This window comes from Acanthaster planci, linkage group LG02, assembly GCF_054643075.1.
Source record: "Acanthaster planci isolate LZ-2023a linkage group LG02, COTS_SCS, whole genome shotgun sequence".
Taxonomy (NCBI): domain Eukaryota; kingdom Metazoa; phylum Echinodermata; class Asteroidea; order Valvatida; family Acanthasteridae; genus Acanthaster; species Acanthaster planci.
In genome coordinates, this window is record NC_141778.1 from 27,215,696 (window position 1) to 27,241,158 (window position 25,463).

General features: G+C 40.8%; 1 protein-coding gene across 1 annotated transcript in view; it reads left to right on the forward strand.

Annotated features, from left to right (window-relative positions):
* Window positions 1-509: 509 nt before the first annotated feature.
* The window catches only part of LOC110975888 (xylosyl- and glucuronyltransferase LARGE1-like), a 67,466-nt gene continuing 42,512 nt past the window's right edge, over window positions 510-25,463 (forward strand). Inside the window, exons 1-5 of the mRNA XM_022228753.2 lie at window positions 510-652; window positions 7,947-8,307; window positions 14,921-15,029; window positions 18,682-18,998; window positions 20,552-20,586. Of these exons, the coding sequence (XP_022084445.2) occupies window positions 8,208-8,307; window positions 14,921-15,029; window positions 18,682-18,998; window positions 20,552-20,586 (561 nt within the window). The 5' untranslated portion in view covers window positions 510-652; window positions 7,947-8,207. The remainder of the gene's footprint in view (window positions 653-7,946; window positions 8,308-14,920; window positions 15,030-18,681; window positions 18,999-20,551; window positions 20,587-25,463) is intronic.

Below are 25,463 nucleotides of genomic sequence, written 5' to 3' on the forward strand. Positions count from 1 at the left end.
CCGTTCAGGGCCCAATAGCATGCACGCCAACATCCCTGAGATTTCTGAAACACAAATGAAATTCTTGTCTGGTCACTTATCTTTCAATTTCTTTTCAATTTTTTGTGGATTAACCAATTACATTTTTAATTATTCCCACCAAACAAAATCACCCCCCAAAAAGTGATTTTTCCGCAGTCTGATTGCAGCCATTTTTCAAGTGGCAACCCTCAACTTTCTGGGCACTTAGGACCATTTTTCAACCGTAGTTTTTCGCCCTTCTGCCCTCATATGAAAGCTCAAAGACCCAGGGAGTTGATCCTGGCACAATCTCACCATTTTGGGGGCCAAACAATCTCCTTTTTCAAAAGATACTGTTGGGGGCACTTTTAATGCTAATGAGCTGGTCAAAAATTCTCACTTGAATTTGTGGTCTACACCCTTAGCACCTTGCCTTTTTTACAATCTTTGGTCCGAGGTGCCTCGTGGTGGCGCTGTTGGGAAAAAACACCAACAAAAGCGTGGGAACACAACGCAGTAGTAGTACGTACCGTACATGTACATGTATATACATGATATATTACCAGAATTTGGCAGAAAGTTATTGTCTTGTCCACCTCTCAAGTTGCGCTATAAATCTAGCAGATTTAAATGATCTGTTTTCAACCAACTGGTAAGTTTGTTGTATGATACAATCAACGGAAAGAGTTCTATATGGTGTTCTAAAGCAGACACTGCAGTGTGTGTGTTTGAACGTGGTGTTTGAGTTCGAACGTCGTATTTGTGAGTTCAAACGTCGTGTTTGTGAATTGTAAACGTCGAGTTTGTGAGTGGTCAGGGCCGATTTCATGGATCATTAGCATGATTTTTCCCTTGATAAAAACAGAATTGCCTACCAAAATGTTCATGTGTTGTATATATTGCTTGTGACTGGTGTTCAGCTGATTTTGGCTTATCATAAATTGACATAGATTTTTGACTGGTAACCTATTTTTTTTCTGAGCAAAGCAAATTTTTGTGCTTAGCAGCTTCATGAAATTGGCGCTTAACTCACAAACGCGACACTCAACCTCACAAGCATGTCGTTTGAACTCACACACATGATGACGTTCAAACTCACACACTCAACGTTTGCTTGTCTGCTTTAGAATACCACACCATATACAGACAACACTTGATGCCTTTCTAGCTCTGTACCATGTACACAAATGTGACAAACCTACATGTACATGTACATAGGCCTACATGTACATGTACTTTGAGAAGTCAAAATCACTACTCTGTCATACACAGTGTGACTTCCTGCCGGTACAGTTTACATGGTGTTGTAATGCAGTGGGTTTTGGTAATGATACCCGGTAGGTAAAATGATTCACAGGTTTGTCTGTATCTGTAATCACCAGCCGGCAACTAATGTCCTCCTGGACACATCACACCAGCTTTCACTTGTGCAGCGTGTGGATGGGAATATCTACGTGTCAAGTAGTCAATAATGCTGGCCTTGAATGTTTCAAGGGATTTGCAGTTGACCACGTTCGAGGACAATGCATTCCAGGCCTTGATAGTTAACGAAAGGAAATTGTTTCTGAACACCAAAGTCGCACGCCGTATTGATGGTATTGCTTGTTGTGTTCTAGAGGGTCTACTGGTTTGCTGAATGATGGTTGTAACTGGAAGATTAACTAGGTTGTTGACTATTTTGTAGTGGATACTACATACATGTACATGTATGAGTCTTCCGGCTTTTTGTCTGATTTCTAGAGGTTCCCAACTGAGGTCTTGAAGTATTTTAGTGACTGTCCCTGGTGATCTACTGTAGTTATTTTTACAAAATGGAGCTGCTTGTCTCTGTATTCTTTCCAATGCCTTGATGTTTCTTTTGGAATGCGGGTCTCATGCTGCTGTAGCATACTCAAAGATTGGACAAACCAAGCTTGTATGCTGTTGCCTTCACCCGAGTTGGGCAACTGCTCAAGTCCGGTTTTATTAATCCATTGAGGTTCTAGACAACTGCCACAATTTGTGCATCCCAACTATGAGTGTTGGATAACTGAACACCCAATAAGGGTGTGTTTCTACAGATGCTAATTCTTGACCACAAAAGGTATAACGGTATGGTCTGGGGTATCCAGTGGAAATGGTCATAGTAGAGCACTTACTGGGATTGAAGTGCATGAGCCAAGTATCCTACCAATTTTTGAATTGCTTGAGATAATTTTGAAGGGTAACTGTATCCTGAACTGATTTAATAGGTGTGTACAATATACATGAACAATCATCAGCAAAAAGCCCTGCACATGAAGTCAGGTTATCAGTCATTGATGTACATGTATGTCAAGAAAAGCAAGGGACTGAGGTATACCCAGCAAGAAATGAGACCGAGGGGTACCCCCCCAACATGTCCAATCCCTATACACATTCCAGACTATTGTTACTTAACACATCCCCCCAATATGTCTGAAAGGAATTCCCCAGATTCCTGCGAGACAATGACCAACACAAAGCGGGAGGGGGTCTCTCCGTCTCATACCTTGCTGCATATGGACTGAGGACAGTCCCCTAGGGTACACCTGATGCCACTATACATGTACATGCAACTGATGAGGAAGTTGTTCTTTTGGTTACTACCTGTGAGGTTCTATTTGTTAGAAAACTTTCTAATAACATGGTGATGGAGCTTCTGATTACGTAGTGATTCAGCTTATGAAGTAACCTGCGGTGGGGGACCTAGTCAAATGCCTTTGTGAAACAGAGGTGCTCTTTAAGCATTTCTAAATATGAACCTATTTATTGTATGGCAAATCCAAGGTAAGATTATTCCAGTAGATCCATGTCTACCCACAATCTGCATGAAATTGTACTGCTTAGTGTGAAAGTGCATGTACTGTACCTTGAAATGAGTAAAACGGCTTACCATGGATGTCTGAGTTCCAGTCTGATTAAACAACTTTCACTGAAAAGTTAATTTTGGGATTTTGACATTCTTACTTTTAAAACTCATCTTACTGTCATCAGATGCCGACAGTTTTAAACAATTCAGTATCAAAATATTGCTTGGGACAATTGTTTCTTTTTTTCAGTTCTGGTGTGCACAGGTCACAGACTTGGAGCTTCAGTTTCTCAAGGCAAGACGTCCAGACTTGTAACAATTTCCAAATGTTATACATGTACAACTGTAGTAGGGCCCAGAAATGTAAATGTGATACATGTACATGTACGTCAGTTAGTGCATCGTGTATTTTCTGGAAATACCATGATCTAAATTTTAACTTTTTCTACTTTCCGTCAGTTTCATGGTGCCAGGCCACATTTTACTTGACTTAAAAATCTTGGCATGTTATGTGTTTAAAGTTTTTGAAATGTGATTAATTTTCTGATATTGGATAATCAAACCTGGAGTTCCTGAGCATTATACCGGTAGGCCTACATGAGTTTGAAACATATACAGCTATTTTGATTAAAGTGTTAGCTATGCATGACAAACAAAACAATCTCAATTATTTAATGCTTTTTGACTTTAGAAATTTACATATCAGTAATAATTCTGTCAACAGTATTAAAACCTGCATGTTTGACTCTTCAAATAATGTGGAAACTGTCAATGTTAATTTTCAATCTTAAATGAAAGCACCCCGAATAACTTAACCCTAACAGTACCGGGTGTTGTGTGGCTTGGAGTACTCAGTACTACAAAATACTATGTAACACTCTTAGCCTGAAGGACCCAGCACTACAAATTACTACTTCTGGCTCGGTTTATTCCATTGTTACTCGTACAGAGAACAATGAAACCATGCATTCATAGTGCCACAGCACTGTATGGTACATTGTCTTCTCTATTGTATTTTATGGCTTCAAACATGTCAGAGAATAATAATGTCATGTCCTCTTACAAACGACAGGGCTGAGTACTACATTTTACTACTAAGTAGTACTTTGTAGCATTCAGGAATGTTAGGGTTAAAGGTTTCTTACAACCACAAACTTTCCAAAAGTTATGGCTATAGTTCTTTGATTTGTGTGCTGAAGTACAGTATGTTGTGTATAAAACTCATGAGTTGCATGTACACTTACATGTACGTACATTAAATGTGTACTACACAAGTGTTCATGTTGGAATTAATTTCTTTAATTGAATTAAGTTATTTGTTTTGTAATCAAGATTGTTCATAAAATAATAAAAATATTTCCCCTCCAAAGCAATGAGCCAAGTGTCACACTAGTAACACAGTTTCTGATCACACACCTACCGTACTGTATTGTCACTAATTCTTTTGCTGTATGAAAACTAAGAAAAACAAACCTACCGAGTAAGTACAGTGTACCCTACCTTAGCCATACATTGTACATGTACAATGTATATTAGGGCTACATGTACATGTATGTCTGATCTCTCTGCCTGTATAATTAAAAGTCTTTGAAGCTAAGCCAAATCACAGAGTTTTACATGTATGAAGTAAAATAGTTGCGTTTGTCTGATGTCACACACATGACAAAGATATTTATTTTACCAAAATGAAACATGAAGAGAAATTTGAAACAAATGTTTAATCACAGTACATGTACGTGTCCCCTATACATGTAGGTAAATACCATGTCACACACATGTACATACAAAAGTATTCAGAAACAAAATTATTATTAAGTATACTGGTGATATGCATCAAAATTGTCAAAACTGCTTCCAAATGCCACACATGTAACACGAGAATCGCCCATTAGGGGACTTGACTTGTACATGTAGTTTATCATTCTAGAGTGTTAAATATTGACAGACCAGAAAATCCCTGTTATGAATGGTAAAAACACCATTTTTATTAAAATTCATTATATCTGTTTCTGATTAAAGAAAATCATTCAAATGAACTGGAAATGACTACCGGAAAAACAAGTTTGAAGCTTTTTAAAATGTGCTTTTTTCAATGTCGAGCACCAGAACTCGCCTTTCAATAAATACATCCTGAAATTGGAGAATTTGGGACTGTTAGGGCTAGTACTTCAATGTATTGGAAATTTTTTTTAAGGCATTATTTCTGTTGGTAGAAGGAAAGTACTTGTATTGAAATGTTTTCCATTATAACTGGAGTTGATATTGTAGTAAAATTTTGAGACAAATTCTCAAATACTTGTTCTCACATTACCCAATAAAGTCCATTGAATTGTGGAGGTTAATGCGAAGGAAACACATCAGTGCCAAAGAGTACACTATAAGTGCAATTAAAAAGGAACCATGAAGTTAATGGGTTTGCTGCTCCTCTAAACACCTCATACGTACATGTACATGTACATGTATGATGGGGGGGAGCGGGTTAGTGTAGCGGTTCTTTCCTCGCTTTGCACCAATGAGGCCTGGGTTTGAGTCCCGGCTTGGCCCAGGCTTTAAGCGCATTTGGTTTCCAGTCCATACTCGCTCTCGCAGGTTTTCTCCGGGTACTCTGGTTTCCTCCTGCCTCTAAAACTGGACCTTCTTCCTAACTCCATAATGTGATGCTGATTAATAAAGTGTATGAATAAACGTACAGTTATTGGCACAAATAGCCTGAGTTGCTGAAAGCGCCATTAAAAAACAACATGTATGACGGTGATCATAAGGTGCTGCCAGCTAGTGGTCATGCTACATCTACCTGTAATGAGCCATATACGAGTTAAATTTGAATAGAATCTGGTATACTGAGTTATTTGATTGCACAGAAACCATAACAATTTTAATTCCCCAGACTAAAGACACTGTTGCCACATGTATACCCCGTGATTTGGGGCAATCTTTTGCACAGTGACCACCATCTGTGGAATGGACATGATGGACTGGTTCCTTTGTGCCCATCTTATCCATTGAGAACAGTGTATTATTGCAAGTAAGGGAGCTAGTCTTTTTCAGTGCTGGTAGTGCCGGTATGTACGTACGTGTACATTTCTAGGAAAAAAAGAAGCGAGGGTAAAAATTTAAAAAAGATGAATCGCCGCAACACTTTTGGAGCCAGCCCCTGACCAGAAACTAGAGACTTATGAAATGCTCAATCTAATACATGCACACAGTGAGAGTAAGTTTTGTTGGAAAGTGCAATCTAATAAAAATCTAACTAGTAGTGCAATATAACGTGACATAAAACTAATCTTACTAAGTTCAAACTATCCCAATTAGCAACCAATTAATCAATTAAACATTAGTTTAGCAAATGACTAATTATCACCTACACGTACATGTAGTAATAAATACAAATGTAAAAGAATGACTACTCATGTTGTTATTATGTTTCAGATTGATTTAAAAATGAATTTTACCTGTTATAAAATTTGTCTAAAACATGAATTCAATACAACACATCACATACGTGGGATGCCAGGAAGTTATGATACAATTGATTCTCCATGAATCTAATGGGTCACATACTGTACATGTACTGTTCTATATGTGCATGTATGTACATGTATGTTAGACCGGTCAGCTTGTAAAATATTTGCTTAAAATTCCATTACCTGCACAGTTACATGTATATAGGCTGTACACTGACCAAATAAGCCAAGCACATTTTAAACTTAACAAATGTTCCTAAGTCTCTTATTTTGGGGTTTTTGTTTTCAATTTAATATTTTCGTAAGTACGTGTACACCATTTGGTTGAATGGAGATTATTTCTTTTACTGCTCCAGTCAAGTTGTAGTTTTGGACACACTGAATGCTGTAGTTAACATACTGTAAGTAACAACACATGACAGAGTGAGCATGTTTAAAACGACTCACTCATTTACTGGTACCTGTGATGGAGTATTGCAATGAAAAGGGTCTGATTAGCATAACAATAAATACAAGCAGGCAACTCTGAAAAGCCTATTTACACTTTTACTTGTGATCTGATGTCAAAACATCAGGCCTTTTTGGTCCTTCCGTTACCAATTTTGTCCTTCCGTTAAAATAACGGAAGGACAAGTATTTATTAGCTATAACTAAAAGAGTTGCGGAGCAAAAAATGACTTTAATGTTATAATGTTGTACATGTACATGTAGGTCTACCTAAACTTGCATTGCATTGGTCTTTTTTATTACCAGTATTTTTTCCTTGAAGTTTTGAAAATATACTAAAAATGTACTTTTGCAGTAACGGAAGGACATTCTAGTGGGCCAAAATGTTTGAAACCACTGAAACATAACGAATGCCCCAAAGGTCAAAAACACATACGTGTAACAGATATCCTTTAAACAATCGAAACAGTTAATGTAACTACAGATACAGCCAATCTTCCATTTTTATTAGACACTAGGTGCAATTAATTGTCCTATCATTTTTTTGGAAAAAATATGCTGTTTACATATTATATACAGTAGTCATTGATTTGAACAACCAAATAATGAACAAATTACATTCCGACATTAAAACAATAGAGTATAGACCTTCAGCATTCATTTGAGACCAAATTTGTTTGATTGTTAGGAATTTTAAATTTTCACCCTCATGTCCACCTTTGCGTAGAATTGCCCAAATGGGGTTGTCACATTTTTCCAGGAAGTCAACATACGTGTACATGTACATGTATTGCCTATGAAACATGCTATATATTTACATATAACTACAGCCCTGTACATGTACACTGTCTGAGTCATCTTCATGATAGAAGAACCACTGTGTGTACTAACTTACATTTACATGTACCGGTAACTTACATGTAACAAACTTTCATACATTTATTAGGTAGATTTAATAAGTGGTACTCTGAAACACTATAAAATGTGTGCAATTTTTGTGAATTGTACTGGATTTGCAGAACAAATACGTTGTAAATATGTAGCGGAATGTACATGTACATGTACAGTATCGGTATATTTAATCTGATGTCACAATATCGTGTTCGTGTTCTCTTTTGTGCAAACAACATGGACTGGCCTTAAAGCTTCATGTAGGTTCATGTTTTTGCAGTTTCTCAGTCTTTACAAATGTATGGTAATTCCCGTTCTTGTTTGTTTTGTTTCAGATTTCTGTGTCCAGTGTTATCACACAGGCTGGATTATGCACACTGGACATGGCCTGATGCCACAACTTGAATTTTTTCTTCAGTCCCTTCAGCTCTTTGCATGCTGAATATGCACCGTACCAGAAACTTATGTGACTGGAATGCCAAGCTTGTAGAATGCTGATGATGGAGTAGATTGAAAAGCGTGTATTACAGTTGTGTGGACTTGTCGGGGTGGCTTGTTGGATACTTTTGACACATGGAGACACTCACTGTCATAACATGAACGTGGTGCGTGTGAACAAGAAATCGCTCGGTGTTGCTGTGATGCTGTTTGTTGTAGCAGTGGTTATTGTGAAGTATTTTCTGCGAAGTCAAGATGGTGAGATTTTTTACGATATTTTGATTCTACGTGTACCAGCATGGTTGACAACAATTTCTGCCTCACAAAATTGACGTTTTGCATCATCAGTTTTAAATTCAGAGATATTTCTATTTAGCAGAGCTCTAAGTACATGTATTTGTTATTGCATAACATTTTTACACTTTATGAATTGTTCTTTTGGTTTTGTACTTACAGCCAGCAATACACTACATGTACACATACTTTTGCCTGTTTCCATAATGTTTTTGGGAACCATGTACATGTATATGTGTACGTGTAGGTGAAATAATGTGTGTGTTTGTCACTAAAACTGCAAAGCAAGTACTGTATGGGTGTACATTTTTTTGCTTTATCAGTCTTGATAATGTATCAGTCTTAATGTGTTCTGGCCGACTAAATTTACAAAATGTAGTTACTGGCCCTGTGATCCACTCTCCCCCCCAAAAAACCTCAATCCCTGACTGTAGGTCTACATCAGTGGTCAATTTAGACGGGTGCACGCAAGCACACTTGCATGTACTTTTTTTTCTGTGCACGTAAAACCTCTGCCTCTACGTGCACACCGTGCACGTACATGTACTTGGCTGGAAAAACTTACCACAGTGCATGGTGTACAACACATCGTAACTTAATGCTTAGGCCTAGTTGTAAACCTGCTTGTGGCCGTTTTCTAAAGTACATGTAGCATTGCATTCTTCAACATTCTGACTCGAGTCGAACATTCTGACTGCTCGGGCCATGCAGTCAGGAGTGCTAACACGACTGGAGAACAGACTAGGGATAGGGGGTCTCACAATTGAGCATAGGGTAATACCTCTCTGGGCTTTTCGCGGCGGCGATATCTGATTGATTTGCTGCGGCTGCACGTTTGTTCGTGCGGCCGCAGCCGCAGCACATCGTTCGGATACGGTTACAGGTACGTTCACTGCAACGATGGTTGAAAGTTGAAAGTGTACACACCTGTGCGGCGTGGGGTATACAGTTGCGCCCACTGGTAATTCCTTTCACTCGCGAGTTGCCTCAATTCAATCTCGAGGACTGAGCGCGAGCCCTCGGAAAAAACTCGCGAGTGTCCGAGGAACGAGCGAGCATTAAACGAGGCGAGACAAGGGGATGATTCCGCGAGGGATGGAAGCACCCCACTGTCAAGTATAACGAGCGAGGAACGTGCGGGGAACAGGCACCCGCGTAGAATGAGTGAGATCAGTGTGTCCGATTGTGACCGATCACAAATTGGGCCATGGCTTCTTGACGTTGTCTTTGGCACAGCAAAAACGTGACCTGCAATTGACATTACAGGTGTGTATTTCACTTTCTGAAAGAATCATTTCGAAAAGGACCCTTGTAAAATATATTTGCCATTTTGACTGATATAAATTGAAAATAAAATGCCTGACTTGAAGGACGTGATAACGCCGTGCCAGAAACTCACTTCCGAATATAAGAAATAGGGTTGAGGACTTGGTGCATGCCGGGTGGACCGATATTATGATAAGACTTGTAGTTTATGTTTCCCATTCCAATATTCAGGAAATATTTCTTCCTTTTACTAAAGGTATGCAGACATAACACTTGCATGTGATCGTTTGTTCAGCTCTCCGTCATATTGGTTACGAACCGTCAGTGGTCATTCCCGTTTGCTTTTCCCTTTTCCTCGGCAAAAGAGATTTCCGAAAACTCATTGTTGTTTTTGATCACCTGCTTCAAATTTAATTCGATTTTCTGGCCGAGTCTTCCAGTTTAATGTAAATTTTGGATTTCTTGTCTCTGTTTAAATAAAATTTGTATTATTGATTTCTGTTATAAGAATTTTTTTTTTATAGACGCAAAGGGGAAATTTGCTCTACATGTCAAAATGTTTAAAAGAGATCATCAAATTTTTCGAAACACTTGTAGACGAACGTACGCGGAGTTGAATAAACAGTACATTTTCACTCTTCATTTTTTCAAAATGTGAGCCACCTTCCACCGCCAGTATGCATGAGGTACGCGTACGATGGGCATCACGTGTGGCAGGCCATAGTCCAAACATGGTCCAAACATGCATGGTACCCTGGTTCTCACCGCTCAAAATAGCGACAGTGATATGGAAAGGCTAACAGGGAACAGCGGACCTGCGAGAAAACGAAGTACATTACATAGATGGTCCTTTCGCTGCGGCTTATAGCGACAACCTGATAACATTTAAAGATCCAAATCTGTGTCTATTTTCAGTTATCTAGCATAACGTAATTCAACTTCAAAAATTTCCAATTTCATGTATATGTACATGTATATACATGTATTTAAAGATCTTGTTGTGTGTTTTTATTTTTTTGCAATCCTACTGTCATTGGTCCATCCAGTGGGCATGCGCACAAACGAGGTGAGTGGTGGGGATGTACGTGGCATGTACATTTTGTACATGCTTTGCGATGTCTTAAGGCTTACTTGTAAGTTACACATGTGTAGGAGGACATCGGTTACCTAAACGTATAAGAGCATACCGGTACATGTAACTAGCTACATGTAGCTGTATCAATTATAGCACATTGATCGTCAGCATCATGTCAAGACGTAGATTGCCTCTAGTCATCAAACATCAGATTGTCTGTCTGGATAAAGATGGGCATTCTCTAGCGGCCATTCGCTGAAAACTTTTTGACGGGAGTGGTTTCAAGACGGAGACAAGAACAGTTGGGTGCTTTCTTCAGTGGTACAAGGAGCATGGAGGGCTCACTGACAAGCCAAGGCTGGGAGAACGCTCCAAACTCCAACAACAGCATCTTGATCTTACAGATACCCTCTATGAGAACGACAACGAGCTAACTGCCAAAGACATTCAGCGAGCCCTGAGCAACGAAGGGTTGAGGTCTCTCTTTCCACAGTAAAGCGGGTGAGGAAAAAACTACAATGGGTGAAAATGAGGATACAATATTGCCAAATGATTCGCATTCCGAATAGACAAGCAAGACTCGAGTTTTGCCGAGCCGCCCGAAACGATACTTTTGATGACGTCATTTTTACTGATGAATGTTCAATCCAGATGGAGGCCCATAGTAAACTTACATTCAGAAAAAAAGGCCAACCACTAAAACCAAAGGCAAAGCATCCCTATGAGGTTCATGTTTGGGGGGAATTTCAAAACGAGGGGTCACTGAAGTGCTCTTATTTGAGAAAATCATGGACAGCACATTCTATCAAGAAGGAATCCTGAAAAACACTCTTTTGCCATTTGTTGAGTCTGTCTTCCCTGATGGATACAGATTCCTATGGGATAATGATCCCAAACATACAGTACATGTACATGTAGAGCTACAACTGACTTCATGAGGGAAAAGGGGATTGGATTGATTCAAAACTCCCGCTGAGTCTCCAGACCTCAACCTCATCGAGAACCTCTGGCATCAACTGAAACACCACCTCCAGAGGCGAGTAAAGCCCAAGAATGCTGAACAGTTCAAGACAGGCATCCTGGAATTCTGGCAGACGACGCCAACCCCAGAACTGTGTATGAGGTACATAGACCACCTGCATAAGGTTATGCCTGCAGTAGTAGAGAGGAAAGGATGTGCATCTGGGTTTTAGCACTCACACATTCAAACCAAACAGCTCTTTTTAGAGCCAACACATCTATAAAAGATTTTTTTATGACTTTAGGGGAGTACATTTTTTCCGGACTTGCCCTAAACCGAGGATCAAATTTATTGTATCTCTAAATCGTAGTGTGTGCGAGTTTTTGTGAAAATGAATGCCTGAAATTTAACTTCTTTAAAACTTCAGAAGATTTACACAGTGGGATTCAGCACAGCGAAACTGATATCCAAACACATTTAGGCTAAATAAAAACAGGTCCGAGACGGATGGGGGGGGGTCACAACCGGGGTTTACCATTCAGTCACTCAGCGTCCAACGTTCAGACAGAAAAAAAACTGTGAAACATTCATTATAAACAAAGACCATAAGAAAATTATTGTTTATGCAAGGTAAAACCAATTAGAATGAATCTTTGAACCTGCCACACAGAACATGTCACAGAAAATAAGACACGGACGTACAGTTTGGTTGTCCGGACATGTCATACGTATCGATCGAAATCTTTCGGTGAATACGACAATTTGATTTATTCAAATGCCCTAATAGTTTGTTTTTTGTGTAATAGCTGAGATGATGTTACAATAAAATTTGGCAAAGCTCGATTGAGTTTGTACATGTAGGTGGGACAACGTTCCCCCAGTCTGTGAGCCATGAAAGACTCAAAACTTGGTGTTGTCAAGGTGTTCAGGGAATGATTCTGTCTCTTTTAGGATAAGTGTCTATTTCTCTCGGAGAAACTGGCTTATAAATTAAGTGTTGTCTCTACTGAACCATGATCTACAGTTTGACAAGTGCTGGCCTACAGTACGTTCCTCGTAATAAATTGGAATCCTTCGTGATAACTTAAAACAACCCTAGTATCAAAGGCAAAATGGCCGTATGGCAATGTCTCTGCTTGGAAACTCCAATGTTGCAGTGAGAGGTTCGGTACATGTGAATTTCATGACTTAGAAAATTCTTACTGCTTTAGGCAAAATGTTTATCCTCAGAAAAGTTTAGTTTTTGAGTGCAATTCCTAATTTGGGAAGTTCGAGTTGGATATACCTACAGTGTGTATTCTTTAACCCCCACTAACTTACATGTACACTGTAGAACCTCTTATGATGTCCCATGTGCATGTCCAACCTTTTGTCTAGCTTCCACAAACTGGGTTCTTAACACATCACTGCACAAATCAAGAAGCGGATCAGCACTTGTCGAGGATTCCGCCCTCGTGAATTCAATGGGATCAATAGATTCATTGATTATCTACTGGGTTTAGAAAACACACTCACTTACTGCATGAATGCTATTGTCTTTTTTAGAAACGCCATGGGGGAGGTGTTGGGTTCCAACACTGAATTCTAATACTTGCGTTTTTGCTTTAAACTTGATTTCTTTTGGTATGAATTAAAAGGTATATGCATTAGATTAAAAATGTTTACTATTAAATTTTCAAGACTGGGTAGACTAACTTGAAAATGGAGAGGTACATAATCGTCTGCTAGTTCGAAGCTTTCATGTTTATGGCTCTGTAAGCAAGGCTGTTGTGTACATGGAAAATTCAAATTACAACCGTGCAGTTTATCGAGTCTAATATGAACATTTCAGGGCGCTAATGATAAATGGCAAAAGAAGGTTTAACATTAAATTTTTCAATCCAGTTCCCTGTTAGAGTCCTTTGCAAGTAAAGCCACACAAGTACATGTATAGTTATGATGCTGCTGGTCGAAAAAGATTACGTTGCAAGTAGCAATACTATAAGTCAGTCATTTTGGTCATGTTTTCTGTCGTTGCTCTCGGGGGCGATGGTCATTGGGCACTTGGGAAGCGTAAGAGTTTTCTTTTAACCATGTCTGTGTCGAGTGTGAAATTCCTGAATTGGGAAATTTGATTTGGGAATACCTATTGTTTAGATAGATAAAGCCCCACTTAGTTTGAAACCTTTTTGGGTGGTCCATGTGCATGTCCAACCTATTGTCCGGCTTCCATGTCCCCCTTACAAGCTGGGTTCATAACACATCGCAACACAAATCAAGGAAAGATTAGTTGACTACTTGTTGAGGATTAATGAGCAACAAATCCAATGATGGCTTCTGAATAGGGGTTGCCACTTTAGGGTTTAGAAAATTTTCTCACTCCCTGTATGTATTGTCAACTGTCTTTACAGAAACACCCGGGGAAGTTGGGGGTTGCATCGCCGTTGCGGATTTGTTTAGCGTACTTTAACTTTGCTCTCTGTTGGAATGAAAAAAGGATATATGCTTCAGATATTTATAGTATATTTACTAATAAATTTTCCAAGGCCGAGTTGAGACAACATTGAAAATGGAGAAGCAAACAGTTGTGTAAACACATGTACATGTAGTTTAGTTTGAAAGGTTCATAAATGTGGTTTAAAATTCTTTGAAAAAGGTTTATTCACAATTGCAAACATTCCTTGTCGTGGCAGTAAACTGCCGTCAGTTGCTATCAAATGTCTGTAAGTATCGACAGGGCACTACTGGACCTTCGGGTGTAGCCAAATTGCAAGTAGTAGTCCAGCATTTCTGTAAATGTTTTCTGTGCACAGTGGTTTAAAACCATATTTGACCCAGACATCAGTAGATATCGGGACAATGAAGGGTCCAAATTCCTAAAAACAATATCAAACATTTTTGAACGTAATCTCCTAATACAGAAAACTAGGTTGAAAAGATTTAAACCTGAGAATTCACCGAAATGATCAAAAACAGGAGCAAAATCTGAAAGAGGGTGCTACTCATGCATAGCGCCCTCTTGGGCTGTGTTTGCATAAATGTTTGCACTGTTTGTTCTGCTGTCAGTTTGTGTTCATTGGGCAACATAAATTTTACTGTGTCCGCTGTGGACATGCACATACATGTATACCAGGATGTGTACATCTTATACATGTACCAGTATATACATGTGTATTGGTGACCGATGACCCAAAGACTGTCTGCCTTAAACCGTAGGTTCTGAAATACCGCCACAGTACAGTGTATGTCCATGCATATGGTGGATCATTTCTGGTACATTTGCTGTTCCCATTCAGGTTGGAGTGAGTCAAAGGAGGATGTGTTGGATTTCAAGAAGAAAGAGACGATGGCGGACAAATTCCTGGAGATGGAACGAGAGAACCAGATGCTCAGAAAACAACTCAGGTACATTCCCCTTACACCCTTCTTCACCTCTGTGGAGAATACATTGTAATTTGCTGCTTTGATTCATGTTAGTATTGAATTTTCCCACCTCCCATTGGAAGGTATTATCTTGTTCTGATAAAATAGAAAATAATGGATTGTGAAAGAGATTAAGAAATACATGTAAAATTAAGTGTATACATGTACACATGCACCAATAAAGAAATACATGTTCATGTACCAACAAAATCCTTACAATTTTGTAGTGTCACACAGATTTTCTTCCTCCTTCCTACATGTATGTTGTGGTACATTCACACAGTTCCAATTGTTTTATTACATGTACATGTAGTACTATAACCATTTGCCCCCGGCGTGCCCGGTACCTGAAACACAGTGTGGTGTTTCATGGCTGGGGTGCCCGAAATTGAAACTTTTGGTAACAAAAGACTGAGCTGCTGTGACTTGCCAATCAAGGTTCATATGCTGTCAGCGCAGAGTGCTGGCATTAGCGGAGGTAATCCATAATTGTTCTGAAACATTACCATTGTTTGCCATGCAAGCGCAAGTGGATTATCAGTGGGAACAAAAGCACCCCAGCACTCCACCCCGATGAGCTATACAATACAGCTGCGTACATGTACTCATGAAATCTGGCCGTATTGGTACAGACAATACCGCTGTGCAGCATTCTTTATGCCGGTGTGCCCGATGAATGGCCTGGTTCACCCTCACGGCCCACCCACTGTTTGATTATCAATCACTCTGCAAAGCAACATGGCCGTCCAGCATAGCAAAGAGAAAATGAGACAAACGTTGCATTTGTCTACTGAGCTCTTTCAGTTTGATAAAAAAGAGGTAAGAATGGGCAGGTATCAAACAGAGCCTGCACTTCAAAATGTACTAACACACAGCACATGCATGGCCTGACATGCACTTCAGAAGATACAGTGGTTTTACTGGCATGTAACTGGCCGAAATCAAATTCAGGTCTGTGGGACTGCTGCCCTCCTTGATACAGCACTACAGTAGTTACCCAAAAGGTGATACCTTTCACTGCCCTGAAACAGTGTGGCTGTATCATACCCTTTGCGTGTACAAAGCCTATGGCTCTTATCACTACGGCTCTTACCCCTATGGATCGAGTTGCTGACATTTTCATCAGATGGCAGGTTTTTTCATTAGCCGTGCACAGGGTGTGTGAACATTGCAAGAAGCTAAACATTTTAGACAATGGATACATGTATATAGATAGTCATTCTAGCTTTTGACAGTATCTTCAGACTGGAGCTGTTGGGATTGATTTTTTTGGTGACTTTGAATGAATTAAAGGTTTTTTCATTATAACTTCTGGTCTGATGTTTTCATCAGCCCAAATTTTTGCACATATGTTGCAGGCATAAAGGTCACTGTATCTACCAATTTTCAACCTATTCCAGCAAACTTCACCACAGACATCTCTTCAGAATAGATTTGTTACATTTTTCAAGCTGTTGGTAGAGGGCGCTAGAGTGTTGTATGACGTCACCATTGCATGATTTAACCCTTCCACTCCCATATTCTTTTCACACAGTTGCTCTCAATTGTCCACATACTGTATGTTTAGGAAAACCTCAATAAATTGTTTATTTGTACTTAATATTTTTACACTTTGTATAACAGATGATGGGCTACAATTCTGTGACCTTTTATTGACCTCAGTGACTTCTGACCTACGGAATCGGAAGTTGTATAGAAAAAAATACATGTACATGTTCATTGCTAGTTTTCATGTGTATTTGAGTATTGATCATGTTGATAGTACTAATCCCAAAATTACAAACAATCACAATCATTCAGTTTCAAATGATTGACATGAAATATCACTTCTATATACATGTATCACACTTTCAGTTGCTGCAAAAAGTTATAAAGAAAGTTGGCATCTACGCGTAGCAAAGTTCACAAGCACCGTTGCCGGTAAATTTTTTTTTTCATGTGAGCACTGCCATCTTCAAAGTTTGTTTACTTTCCGCAATCCAGGAAATATCGGAACACCGCGATAATCAAAATGTTATTTGCTGCATTTTATCTCATTATATTTGTTTTTCTCTCTAAAAATAGGACATTTCAAATTCAAAATATAAATGTGATATATTTTGGGTTGATTAGAGCAGAGAACAGATGGAAATGAAGACAACAAAAATGTCCAAATACTATGCGCCGTGGTGTCATGACCATGCACCATGACAACACTAAACAAATTACAAAAAAATGCTTTCAAAAACCTTCAAACTGTGTCAAATTGTCATGAAATATCCTGGATTTATCACTTTATTCATTTACATGAACAATCACTCATGTTTTTACAACACTCCGCGAATTGTGAAGGAATGACTTTTTCGGCCATTGAAATGTGAAATGGAGGGAAGGGGGTTGTGGTGCTGACATTATACTGTACATGTATATGACACTAGGGGACAGTGTTCATGATACTCATGCACATCTGTATTATACATGTATACATGTATATGACACTAGGGGACAGTGTTCATGTTACTCATGCACATCTGTATTATACATGTATATATTACACACCTGCAAAACCTTACATCAAAACAGCATTAAATTATCTTTTTTGAGTGTTATTGAATACAATTTGATTGTTGGAAAGTCCGAAAAATTCTTTACAATCTGCCTTAATTTTTTGTCTTACCATGAAACCCTTGGGGGGGGGGAGAAGATTCAGTAGCCAATCAAAGGTCAAAAAGTGGGAGATATGTACATGTAAATGTACTTCCCATCCCCACTGGGATTAACCACTTGCTGCCGGGGTTTCCGGTACCGGAACCGTATTCTTCATGTGTGTGGCCGGGGTCTCTGAAATCAGACAAGGGAACTGGGCTTTGTAACAAAAGACCTTACTCGTAACAAAAGACCAGGCTGCTGGGCATTACCTACATGTTTTCACTCTCAATAGTGGAGATAATCCAGCCTTGATTTTAAACAGTGTATCACGGTTTGGGGGATTTAGTGCAAGCAGATTACCACCGGGGACAAAAGTGTTCCACAACGGCAGCAATAATCCATGCATGCTAATCTGGCCCCTATTGAAAGAAAGGTCAGCAGCGTACTGTGCCAATTTTGTGAACAAAAGAAAATTATGTAACGCCGCACAATCTGGGCTCATTTTACAAGGCAGCAGGCCTGGCTGAAATACGTGTACTCCAGCCTCAATAGATGTTGCCTGTCAGATTAGAGTAGGAACCAGACAGTCCTTAGTGTGGGTGTACATGTAAGTGTCCAGTAAATGAAGAGATGAATTTTTAAAGAATTTTGAAAACCCCCCAAAAAGGGAAATTATCCTGTCCCAGCATCATCAACATTCATAAATGCCCCGGCGCTAAGTGGTTAATGCCCTTGCATCTTCATAATCTCATAATGGCCATTTACTGGTAATTTCCTCAATGGGGGGCCTCCTCAATGGTGCTGTGATACCAAAAAGGTTGTGCTTGGCCACATCTATTACAGTGTAAATAGAGGTGTACATGTACAAGTATGTACATGTACATCTACCTTTGTTTATACACTTGTATATTATTGTTTGACAAATAAAAATAATGTTGAGTTTTGCCAATATTAGACTTAGAGTAATGAAAATAATGATTGTCCTTTTGGTACATTTGCCTGACAGCATCTCACAAGCTCAACTGCAGCAGACCTACGAGACCTACCAGAATGTCAAAGTGAATGGCAGTGATGACACAGGCACCAGCAGCAACCAATCAACCAGTGGCAGTCCCTGCCAAAACCAACAGCCAGCTGTGCCCAAGTGTGAGATCATTCACGTAGCTGTGGTCTGTGCGGGTCACAATGCCAGCCGGGAAGTGACCAACCTAATCAAATCCGTCCTTTTCTACCGGAAGAACCCATTGCATTTCCACTTTCTGGTGGATGAGGTGGCACATATCATTCTAAAGACTCTGTTCCAGACATGGGATGTGCCTGGTGGTGAGTTAGAATTGATAATTTCTAAGGCCATGTCTCCATGTACATGTAATCTTCCTACATGCACTGCACATTCAGTTCGTAGCCTTACTGAACCCTTTAAGGTTTGTCTCCACAGTTTGTCGTGTACATAAAGGGTCAGCTTTTAAAAGCCCTTGTTAGTTGTTTCGATCACCAGTCGTCACATCACGTAATTGTCTAGCGCCTTCTAGCCACAGGTTTAAAATTGTGAAAAATGAATTTTGAATATATGTCTGTGGTTAAGTTTGTCAAAATTGGCTGAAATTTGAGGTGGATGATGATCTTTACCCTGTTAAGACGTGTGAAATTTGGATCTGATGATGTCATCATACCGGCAGTTAAAATAAAAAGTCCTTTTATTCTTCAGAATTTGACAAAACGTCAAGTGTAAAAGATTTAAGAGTGAATTGTCCATTAGATGAAAGCTGAAACATTGAAGTCAACTGCATGAATTGCTTATAAACTGGTGTAATTCTTCACACAGATGAAGCGCTGACAACAAAACTCCCCTTGTAAAATTTTGAACTTGAAATCCCATTTGCATACAATGCACTGGCTACTATGTGCATGGATGTCCAATATCTGCCTGTAACATTGGCAGCACACAATGCACAGGGCATAATACTCAGGAGCTGGCAAATTGCCAAGCATGTGGCGCTGAGAGCAGATTGCATTGTATGGAATACCAAAAGGGACAAATGTTGAAATTCTGTGCTCTTTCCGCGATAACAATAATGTTTTGTATTGTGTTTGTATTGTGTTTGTATTGAACATGTCTGATTGGGTTTGAAACCTTGCAGATAGTTAGGAAGGGAAGGTTTATAAATGGAGAATTACCTCATGTGATGACAATGTTATCAGCAGACAAAAGTACATGTACCGTATCTCCTGAAGTACATGTCTGATTGGGTTGAAACTTTGCAGATATTTAGAAAGGGAAGTGTTATCTACAAAATTGACTTTAAGTGATGATGGCGTCATTAGATGATTATGTTAAGTGACATTAAAAGTGCACTTTTCCAAGCGCTCTATCTCTTGAAGTGCATGTCTTATTGGGTTGAAAGCCGTAGCAGTAAGAGCCATATGCTTTGTGCATGTAAAGCATGTAATGGAGGCCCTCTTTTTGGGGGAATCTGGCAAAACACCGAACAGCTGGCAGGGAAAGCATGTGCTCTACTATAGCAAGGAGGGTATTGGTCGCGTAGAAATTTTGAACAGCGGACTTAACAACAGCTGCTCGATTCCCGCCCGTTCCAACTTCCTTTTTTATCCAACCACAAGAGTTTCCTGAAACAGCTCAGTGTTTGTCTACTGACAAACACAAGGTTTGTCTCGTTCTCCCTTGTGCTTGCCTTGCCTCTCTAAACAGTAGAAACTTAAAGATGGCAGCCCATGAACATGCATGAACTGTAGACTTTCTCTGCATTTGCATGTGGTGTACATGTGTACATGTGTAGTGCATCTATACATCAGACAGTGCTGAGCACCTTGCAGTAAGGTCAACTTTCAATATCTTTTTCTGTTTTTTCTTTTAGTTAAAGTCAGCTTCTACCTAGCAGAAGACTTCAAGGTAAGCTTTGCAATACACGTAGCAACTTTACTCTGCAAACTTATCACACGGAGAAGTAAGAGATCTGCATGAAATTTTTCGCTGTTTTGGCATTTTGGTGAAATAGCTCTTGTTTTCCTTGTAAATATTTTAGTTTTCTTAGCTGGTTGAATTCAGGGGGTGGCTGTCAGGGTTTGTCTTATTCCCTTGTCTTCTCTGGCTACCAGGATGAGGAAAAGGCCTTGCTGTTGTCCAGGGGGTCCCAGCCAGGATCTGGCCAGGCCTCTGGTTTGTTCGGCCCCATGGAGCTGACGGGGAAGCTCCGTAGTCGACTGTGGAAGACCCGAGCAGGTAAACCGCCAGAATCTGGCAAGGACCCTGTCTGCTTGCTCAATTGTAGACCTGGTGAGCCAACTTGGACTCCAGAGAGAGTACCCCATCAGACGTCTCCTGGGCCTGTCAGCTACCATCATTGTGAAGTACGCTATGCCCTTAGTGCGACATGGCCTAGAGGAATCCACGTGGCATTCCAGCCAGCGTTTCCCTAGTGATGCCGATAAGTACAATCTTTTGTTTGACATCGGCCAAGAAGAAAATTTCTCCAACAGCCCTTGTATGTACTCCCTCTCACCCCAATACCAAAGTCACTGGGCTGGGCTCCCTGCAATTGATGGGGCCTGCCCCGCCTGGTGCGCGCGCCGTGGAGCCATGACACCCCGGCACCCACTAATTCATCTGGCTCTGCCTTTCAACTTGGCATCACCCGGTCGTCGGACCTCATTCTCCTGGTCCCTCTGCCCAGAATTCTGCAGTTTCCGTTGACCTCAACCAGGAATGCATCCCAGGTGTTCTGCCTCTCGGGGTCCCGTCTGCCACCTCCGCCACCTCTGCTGCCAGGCAAGCACAAGTGCTCTTCTTCATCAAATTCCACAAAAACCAAGAAGCACTGCTTTGACCATCACAGACATACATGTACCTCTGCGGCTTGAATGTCACTGTCTATCATTGAAGTTCTGACCACCATTGCTCGTCGCCTCGGCATTAGACAGCCACCGGCCTCCACCACCTTGGACCTGTTTCTGGCAGACCAGCCCCCTTCTGCTCTCTCTGGCCGTGAGCCATGATGACACCGGACAGGATTCCACACCAGAATCACACCAGCCGGACGTTCTCCCACTGGAGCAGGCCATTCCCAATGGGACTGCACATGGCTGTGAACAACGCAATGCCCTGTCCCTGACTGGGCAAGCAGCATTGTCATCCAAGGAGGACGAAGTTGATTCCATCAGCACCCTTACTCCATCTGATGGCCGCCTCCGTCTTCTTCAGCGAGACATGATTCAAGTGCTTGGCCTGCCATCAGTCTTTCCATTATATAGTGCCTTCTGGAATAACATTTCTGAAGCAACAAAAGTGGAACACTATTATAACAAGGTCTTTGGAACTTTACAAAACAAAAAATAAAAATAATAAAAATAAATAAAAACAAATTTCCTGGTTGTAAATATGACCTCGTATTATCAGTGCTCATCTTATCTGTCATCGAGTATACATGTATTGGGATAATCCACCAGGCTTCCTTCTCAGATGAACATAAGCCACAGCCCCACTTATCCAGGTGGCCATTACACGCAGATGCCACTTAGCTTCTGACATATTTACGGCGTGGGCATCCAGATGTAATCGAGACGGCAGCACTTTCCAGGCCAGCTTCTTAGATACCTGCCCAAGGGAATTCGCGATCAGTACGTGGACCCAATGCGGAGTCTCCGTCACAGCCTTCTGGGGCGGCTCTCGCTGCCATCGATAGGCCCGTCCAGGCTACTTGTGAGTCTATCTCTAATGACCACTACAGGCCTAAACCTAAACCATGTCACCAGGCACTTAGACAGGAATGAGCAAATAGAGTTCCCAGGCAATCTTCCTATCTTTTTCAGCTCTGCCCCGGTGAATTCGCCATCATGATGCAGACCTACCAATGCCTCTCCCCAGTCCGCATCCTGAGGCATCCGAACTTAACAATCTTCTAGCAGTTGGTGTTTTTACACACCCCTTGGCACCCTGTAATCTGGAGGTTCCCCAAGGGCCCTCCGCAAAAAATTTTGCGAATCTGTTTCCACTGGGGCCTCACCACATACAACCTTGTGATCTGCACAATGACCCTTCTATGGCCCCAACTTACATGTACATGTACGTGCCACCCCCTGACCACAGATTCTGCTGTGCAGCCTTGCCATACTAAACACTGTCCCAGCGCATGTTTAAAAGTGGGTGTGTCCAAGATCTGCTTATGGTAACTGTTACGAGGTCCGTCAAAAGTAGGCCCGCTGTGAGCCAACTATTTTGTTGTGATGGCTTCCTGGGCCTTCTCTTCAGATAACACCCAGCGTGATTGAAACAAAGAGGGATATTCTGTCAGGCCCTGCCTGTTTCTGAAATAAATGCTTTTAGTTGTTGATTCTTCGCATGATTTTGGATATCAAAGTGGTTTTTTTGTCTGCGGAGATCTGAGCAGAAATTTTTAGCACTTTCTTCCAATCAAGTTGATCATGTACAACAATTTTTTTTTTCTTGGAGTGAGCTCCTGTGGATGCTCCTTCAGTTATTCATGTTGCAAACATCATGCGTCCTGACTCCTTTATGCTAGCCTTTTATTTTTTATGCATGCTTGAAAATGAACATTGGTTGTGTTTTTTGGACTTCACTAGCAATCGTTTACTGGTGTATCTTAACCCCTTCTCGACGGGAATTTCTTTCCGAAAGCCGACTCCAAGAATTCCAGCCTCGCTTGGCCACGAAGGCCACCTGCCAAACTGCAAATTCTCGGTTTTTGGCCCAGCGTGCTCTGCACGCGTTGAATTATACGGTGAAAAGGCTAATTGTTCAGTGGCATGCGGCTCTGCTCAAGCTTCCACATTCCCATTGCCTCTTTTCAAAGTGAGGACTATTGTGAAGCTGGTGATTATGATGCAAATTCGGGTCTTTTCATTTCTGGGCTACACACAAAGGCCGATCACCATATATACATGTACAACAGCCAGGGCCTGCCTTCTTTCACCATGTTCGCTCGAGCATGGGCTGAGAACAATAGCTGAAAAGCGGGCTGAGGATCTCAATTTTTACGCGTCCTGGCCATGTGAGTACCTATTAGATCAGAATTAGATCGAGCAGTCTGACGCTGTCAAGACGGCCTGGTGGGGTTTTATACCCCGAATTTTGGGTTTTACCAACATACATGTAGGTGTCACAAAGGTCAACGAATCCATAAGGGCTGAAGTGTACACTTTCCTGAGCGCAAGCACAAACAAAGCCCAGCGTGATAGCTGAAGGCACGGGGTTAGATGCTCAACAACCATTTCTCAATATCGTGGAGTCTATCATTAACTCGGAACCCGACTTTAAGCAATCGATTAATCAGTTTCAAGTCTTCCCACCGTACGCCAAAAACTCCTTTGAACTTAGTGGAGAAACCCGGATTATATGTGGTTCTTTTTGACATGGATCTCAGAATTGGCAAGTTTGAGGGATACAAGAATAATTTACAAATTGCGACCTCTAAGAAACAAACAGGGTTGCAACCTACGCTGAACTTGCAAAGTGCCCCAGAACTAGAAAAAGACCGTGATTTTGAAACAAAGAGTTTAGACTTGCAAGAAAACAAAGAAATTTTCTTCCACGCCAACCGCCACCTGCTTTATCACCTTTAGAAGTTCAAAATGAAGAAAAATTGTCTATAACTATCTGGGCATTAACTACTAGTGTCGTTTTTCTTTTGTTGTCAAACTCATAAAAAAGTTGTTAAATATCTCATAAAATTTTACAAGGTACTTAAGTCACATAAAGCCAAATTTTAAACAAATTTGTTGGAAATAAACAAGCACCAATGCACCCACCCCTAAAAACAAAGCCCACACATGCTCTGCAAACCAACCTACTATTTTACCCACAATGTATTACTTAACACACTCCCAATCACCCCAGGTAAAAATGTCATGATGATGCCATCAAGTAATTTTTTATTGATTTTAGCCCATTGACCTTGCACACATTTTCAAGGCAACATTTTGGTAACTTAGCCATGTTTCATTGTCATCCAAGTTACACCAAGTACTGTTAAACAAAGATGATACGCACGCTAACAGTCACCACATATGCAAATTACTCAGGTGCCTATTATTTACTTGCTGAAAAGATTTGATCACCCGTGGTGCACCCTGACCTCCCACAATGCAATGCGGCCTCGCCGCTATGATCCTCCTTCTTTTCTCAGCGCTGTAATGTAACGAGCCTTTTTGGGAAACCCATACCCCATTCACCTCCTGTTACCTCGATGAGGTTTGCAGGGAGGCCATAAACATGGACTGACTGTACGCTGTTACTCCATTGCAGACCGTCCTCTACCCTTCCAGGAAAAGGCACGCAAGCAATCACTATGACGTGGCTTGGTGGTGCGTCCTCACCTTCCCATCCTCCGTTGGTTCAGTGCTACTCTGCATATGTATTGGTAATCTGCGTAGGTTGCAGGCAGTAGACTCTCCCCCCACCTAGAGTGGGTTGAATCTACTGCTGCATACCTACCAGATTACCAGTCTCTCTCCCTCCTTCCCACACGGCCTTCGGTGCACTTTGTGCATTGAAAAGAGGCTGAATATGGCTGACGCCTTCGTGGGGGCGAGTAAGTGGGAGCGCACTATTGGTGATCAAGAATTTAACGAATGGAAGTAATGGACTAGGAAATAATGCATAGGTATTGGTAATATGGTACTGTACATGTAGGTATGCAGTAGTAGACTCAACCCACATTAGGTGGGGGAGACTCTCATCTTCTTGGTAGTCCCAAATTACTGCTAACTTCATTTAAATTATGGTCTGGGATCGGAGTGGATGTCCTCAGTCTA